The sequence below is a fragment of the Rousettus aegyptiacus genome, unplaced genomic scaffold (genome assembly GCF_014176215.1).
Source record: "Rousettus aegyptiacus isolate mRouAeg1 unplaced genomic scaffold, mRouAeg1.p scaffold_m13_p_2, whole genome shotgun sequence".
NCBI lineage: Eukaryota > Metazoa > Chordata > Mammalia > Chiroptera > Pteropodidae > Rousettus > Rousettus aegyptiacus.
Genome location: NW_023416295.1, coordinates 48386050 through 48392039, shown reverse-complemented (window position 1 = coordinate 48392039; position 5990 = coordinate 48386050). Strand labels below are relative to the sequence as shown.

The following is a 5990-nucleotide window of genomic DNA, read 5'->3' as shown; positions in this document are numbered from 1 at the left end:
CCACCCACTGCCGCCCTGGGCGGCCGCCGGGTCCCGCCCCGGGTCACAGCCAAGCCTGCGGTTCCACCGCCAGGAGCAGGGGGCACGCGGCGGGCGGGGCGAGGATCGTCCCACGCCCCGCCCCGGGAATTCCCTCGAGACCAAGATGTGCTCGCGCCAGTGCATGTGCTGTTCCGGTGTGGGGTGTGTAAGTACAGGGGAGAAGAGAATTACCCTCATCTCCGTCTCAAAGTCCCGCGCTTAAAGCCGAAGGCAGATTTCTCTGGAGATAACAAAGACACTTTGTCACTCTGGGCACTGCTTCGGTGCAAATCTTTAATTGCAAGGGAGTGGGGGTGAGGGGGATAGAGTGTCTCAAGCAACCCAAGCGCGGGTCTCCAGGCGGCAAGGCCCCCTTTGATCAGGAAAATCCAATTATTTGTGTATATACATTTCCCACATAGTGATTACTTCATTAATTGTCCCGCCTTTATCTCCTCCCTTCCCATCCCCCCTAATAATCAGTTCTTTTATCCAGACCAACAAACACACCATAGGAGCTTTGTGGATTCAAAGGATTTGCTTTCGCTTCTGAAAGAGCCGCTATTCTTTGATGATTGGGTAGCGGCAAACTTCAAAGCCATAAATCTTCCCTCTGACTGGCTGGCGGCCCAGCAAAGTCCTTATCAAATTCTTGGAGGTGATCCTGAAGCGCTCAGACCGCTCGCAGGGCGAGCGAACGGGGTTCGGTGAGGGGCGCAAGCGGGGAAGGCCCCAGCACGCAGAGCACCAGCGAGGGACTCTGGGCGGCCGTTCGTCCTCACCTTCGGGTCTCCATGCCTCGGCTGCGCCCTGTTCCGCAGCCAACGGCCCGCGCGCTGTAACCATGGCCGCCGTGGCGGTCCTCCGGAACGACTCGTTGCAGGCGTTTCTCCAGGTCAGGCTGGGCTCGGAAGGGACGAGGGAAAGGTGGGAAGGATCGTGTCTCGACCTCTCCTGGTATTCTGTGCACCCTGAATCTCCAGGAGAATTCCGCTCGGTAGATGCCGCAAGAGTTAGACCAACGGGTGCCCACACCAACTTCACACCTAACCTTGCTGTCAAGAGTGTGGCCTTTGCGGGAGGGACGTGCGGAAGTAGGAGTGGTTCAGGGGTCGGTGTCTGGCTGAGAACAAGGCCCGAGTTCACCCTGCTGGGCCTTCCTACTGATTTCGGTCTGGAGCGGGCGGGGGAGTAGCCGAGAGTAGCGTGGAAACAGAGCTTAAAAGATGAGAGGGAAGGCGGATGGGCAGCCTTTCTGTGGGTGTTTCCAGGCCCCTTCTGACAGCGGAGCCGGGAGTCGCGGGTCGGATCCCTCTCCCCTCCCACTTTGTTCCTGCTTCCTCTAAGGTTCGGTGGCGTCTCTTTGAATTAAGTATAGTAGTTTAACAGGAAGCGCTCGTACGCTCCTTGTACAGGTAGCGCAGACTCCAAAAGTTTCCCAGAACTAGTAGGTGCCTGCGTAGGGTGCGGTGGCGGGGAGGGGCAGCCGGGACAGGGGAGGGGCTGCGGTATAATAGCTGGCGTGGGGGTAGCGGGCAGGCCTGGAGACCGTGCTAGGAGCGCTAACCTTTTGTCTCTTCTCCACCCTCCCCTGCCGCCGCCCATGCAGGACCGCACCCCCAGCGCCTCCCCGGACCTGGGCAAGCACTCGCCTCTGGCGCTGCTAGCCGCCACCTGTAGCCGTATCGGCCAGTCGGGCACCGCGGCGCCTCCGGACTTTCTGCAGGTGCCCTACGACCCCGCGCTGGGCTCGCCCTCCAGACTCTTTCACCCCTGGACCGCCGACATGCCCGCACACTCGCCCGGCGCGCTGCCGCCCCCACATCCCAGCCTGGGGCTGACGCCGCAGAAAACGCACCTGCAGCCGTCCTTCGGGGCAGCACATGAGCTGCCGCTCACCCCTCCTGCCGACCCCTCATACCCCTACGAGTTTTCACCGGTCAAGATGCTGCCCTCGAGCATGGCGGCGCTGCCCGCCAGCTGCGCGCCTGCATATGTGCCCTACGCCGCCCAGGCCGCGCTGCCGCCCGGCTACTCCAACTTACTGCCCCCGCCGCCACCTCCGCCGCCGCCCACATGTCGCCAGCTGTCCCCCAACCCGGCCCCCGACGACCTCCCATGGTGGAGTATCCCACAGGCGGGCACGGGTCCGGGGACCTCCGGCGTTCCGGGGGGTAGCTTGTCCGGCGCCTGTGCTGGGGGTCCCCACGCACCCCGCTTCCCTGCCTCAGCGGCCGCTGCTGCCGCAGCCGCCGCAGCCCTGCAGCGAGGCCTGGTGTTGGGCCCGTCGGACTTTGCGCAGTACCAGAGCCAGATAGCGGCGCTGCTGCAAACCAAGGCCCCCCTGGCGGCCACGGCCAGGAGGTGCCGCCGCTGCCGCTGCCCCAACTGTCAGGCAGCGGGCGGCGCCCCCGAGGCAGAGCCAGGCAAGAAGAAGCAGCACGTGTGCCATGTGCCGGGCTGTGGCAAGGTGTACGGCAAGACGTCGCATCTGAAGGCGCACCTGCGCTGGCACACCGGCGAGCGGCCCTTCGTGTGCAACTGGCTCTTTTGCGGTAAGAGTTTCACGCGCTCAGACGAGCTGCAGCGGCACCTGCGGACTCATACAGGCGAGAAGCGCTTCTCCTGCCCCGAGTGCGGCAAGCGCTTCATGCGCAGCGACCACCTCGCCAAGCATGTCAAGACGCACCAGAATAAGAAACTCAAAGTTGCTGAGGCCGGAGTCAAGCGGGAGGACGCAAGGGACCTGTGAGCCCACCCCAGGGAGACTCTGAGGCCTTTCCCGCCTCGAACTCCCTTCCCAGCATCACTTCAGGGTGGTTCTGGGGCTTGTGGGCAGCTGGCCTCGGGGGAGACCAAACAGAGGCACTTACCTTTTCCTGCTGCCCGCCCCCAAAATGACGCCAGGCTCTGAGCTTCCCTGGCCTGGCCTGCAGACTGGGACCCCGTGCCCAAGGGAAGCATGGGAGGTAGGGTTGGGAGCTCTGCGCCGCACAAGGGCGATTTCAAGCTCTGAATCATTCTCACCATCTGGGAGACCTACAGTTTGGGGAGACAACCCTGGGCTGACCTTGTATATAGGAAACGCTGCTGAATTAAAGCAGAAGGACATTGGGAGCGTTGAAATAATGCTGAGTTTCTTGCTAGGACAGGGCCGGGCTTTGTACAGGTTATTTAATAGCTTTGTTAAAGAATAATTATAATAATTATAACATTAATAAAAGTGTTACTTTTGTCCTCAGCTCCGTGCAGAGCTATAGCATGAAATGTCTCTGTAAAGCAATCAGCAGTTGCAGCGTGAAAATAAATATGTTAACTCTGGGGTCACCTCGAGAAGACCCCGCTGAGCCAGTCTCATTTGATCTTTTCTTCTTCCGGGAGACTTTACAAAGCAGTCAGGTTTCACCGAGAATTTGGAGGTTCCTGGAGGCTGTGTGGGAGGCTTCTTTGGTTTGGAAGGTTCTGGGCAAGTGTGTTGGGTGCATGGATGGAGGAAGTAGGGCAGGGTTAGTTTTGTGGTAAAGAGGATAAGGCAAGGTTTTCCAGTCACACCCTAAGTTTTTTATGTGGCCTTAGAATTTGACCAGTGAGACTGAGGGGTTTCTCCTAAAAGCTTGATACTTGTTGCACATACAATACACGTTCTTTTTATCTGGTGAATTCCCTGTGGCTTTCCATTTGTTGATACTCTCGGAACAGAGCTCCTCACACTGGAACTGTGATCCTAGCAGTCAACTATGCTAGTGTCTGGAGAGGTCTTATCAACTCAAGGATCTGTTCACAAATGTTATTTTGGAGAGTCACAGAGAAATGGGGTCCCTGGTTCAGGTTGGTCTCTGCCGAGGGGGAAAAAAGCATCACTCCTATATTTTAGCCCTGTCATGATATACAACGGTTGTCTTGCTTGTTTTCTTCTTAATAATTTTGCTGCGGAAATCCTAGTCTTTCACCATAACTACATAGGGATTTCTGGCAAGGCCTGAAAATTTAGTTCCATTTTTATTTATGTTGGGATTTTATTTTATTTTATTAACCATTGAAGTAGACTGAGATTTTCTCATGGAGGAACCAGGAATACTATTACTTAGGGCTCTTGCCTGATGCTAAAATTCGAAGTTTTAAAGTTAACTGTTTTTTCAAGTGTCTTAACTATCTCCTTGACGTTTTCTAATATTTGAGTTTTTAAACCTGAAACTGAAACCTTAATCTTCTGATTTAGATTTAGCAAAGAACAGAAAATATTCTAAATTTTGTTACTATGTTAAGCTAGTGTCATTAATGCCAAATTTCAGTGGAACTCACTCTTTTCATGGTAATACAAGTGTACATAAATTGATGAGATTTCACAGTTTACAAACTGCTGTTGCCTTGCCTTTTGTTTGAAGTTAAAGTGAAGAGTAAATTCTTAAAAGTGATGAGGATTGTGCTTAAGACTTATTATATTAAGTAAAAAACAAACATCGACATAATTGAGATTAAAATTATCTTTAAGTAGCAGTTTTATTTTACTTCATTAATTTGGAACAAGGTAGTAAATGAATTAGAATCATGTGGAAATAGATGCTAGAACCAGTTACTCTCATTAGAGATTTTGAAACCATTGAATGACAAATTACAATGTGAGTCTTCTGTGTTTTTTACCTGGGAAGGGAAGTTTGGGTTAGCTAAATTTTCAAGGGCATGGCAGTTTTGCAAGCAATAGGAATAAGAGCTGCTAGACAGTAACATTAATATACATCCAATTGTGTAATCTTAATCTAAATCAAGATTATTGAAAATCATTTCTCTGAGGAGTTACAGAACTCACATCTGAACCATGCCCTGGGATTGACTTCAGAGCCAGAAGAGGTGTTTTGGCAGATGATAGGGAAAGAGGAATCCTTGTTGGAGGGTAAAAAGACCAGGGGCTTTCAACTCAGAAAGGTCAAAGAGATTATTTCGTGGGAAAGAGAGTGCCCTTAGTAGAGAAAGGAAAATGGCAATTTTGAAATGAATCAAGTAGATATTATTGACAGCCAATAACATTTAGTACCTAAACAAATGTGTCGAAGATAAAGTTTTCTTATAACTTTAACTTTGCAGTTCAGAGAAAAAAACACATAAAATGTATGAAATTTAGTATCTAAATTGATGAGGTATTAAAGATAGTTTTCCTATAACTATAACTTTATTATTGTTAAGAGAAAAACTAGACAAAATATATGAAATTTATCTAAAAATACAGTACATATCATTTTTAAAAACAGAACAGTCATTCGATGACAAAATAACTCATTTTTAGTTAATTGTGGTAAAAATACAGTCTCTAGACTAACTGTATAGATAAAAGACTGTTCCAACTGGACCACTGCAAATTTGTGTTCCAATTACTTTAGAAAAAACCATATATGCCATTATCTAAGTGAAACAGGAAGCCACAATAATATATTATTGACCAAGTGCAGGAAAGTATTTTGTTTTTATACTGAAAAATAAACTAATAAGCACTCAGAAATACAAGTTTGATGATGCAGAAATGTATTAGATGTTATAAGCTGTTAAAATTTGGAATGCTGCTTCATGCAGTATTTGTTTCATAAAATTGCAATAAGTACCATTTAGGACTTTAAAATTTATTTTTCAATGAGTCTATACAAGAAATAATATGCATAAGTGTTGGATTAAAGCACATTTAGTAGAAAAAACAATGAAATTCAAATTAATAGAAGTTTAGAAAAAATTACTATTACATGTAAACTAAAATCTATTTTTTATTTGGAGTTTTGCCAAAATCAAAAAGACAGTTTAATTCACCAACTGTATTCAAGGCTTTATTTAAAGACCCTAGCACCCAATTCAACTGTTTTAAAAACTAATTGAAGAACCCATGTTAATGATGGACTCAAATGTCAATAGACATTTTACATGTTTTTGAGCAGCTGTTTTAGTAGCATACTAATATAACTCATATTTTAGAATATTCTAAAATT

At 48.9% G+C, this 5990-nt stretch overlaps 1 protein-coding gene across 1 annotated transcript; it reads left to right on the top strand.

Moving 5' to 3' along the window:
• Window positions 1–384: 384 nt before the first annotated feature.
• SP5 (Sp5 transcription factor) lies at window positions 385–3311 on the top strand. The gene is made up of 2 exons (XM_016165364.2): window positions 385–916; window positions 1631–3311. Exons 1-2 carry the CDS (start codon window positions 866–868, stop codon window positions 2771–2773), a joined length of 1194 nt encoding a protein of 397 aa, XP_016020850.1. The 5' UTR covers window positions 385–865; the 3' UTR covers window positions 2774–3311.
• Window positions 3312–5990: the final 2679 nt, after the last annotated feature.

What these genes read in the sequence shown, in the direction of transcription:
- SP5 (XM_016165364.2), top strand. Translation starts at nt 866, where the DNA reads ATGGCCGCCGTGGCGGTCCTCCGGAACGACTCGTTGCAGGCGTTTCTC. An exon ending in CGTTGCAGGCGTTTCTCCAG is followed by an intron (nt 917 to 1,630) that starts GTCAGGCTGGGC and finishes CCGCCCATGCAG; the next exon opens with GACCGCACCCCCAGCGCCTC.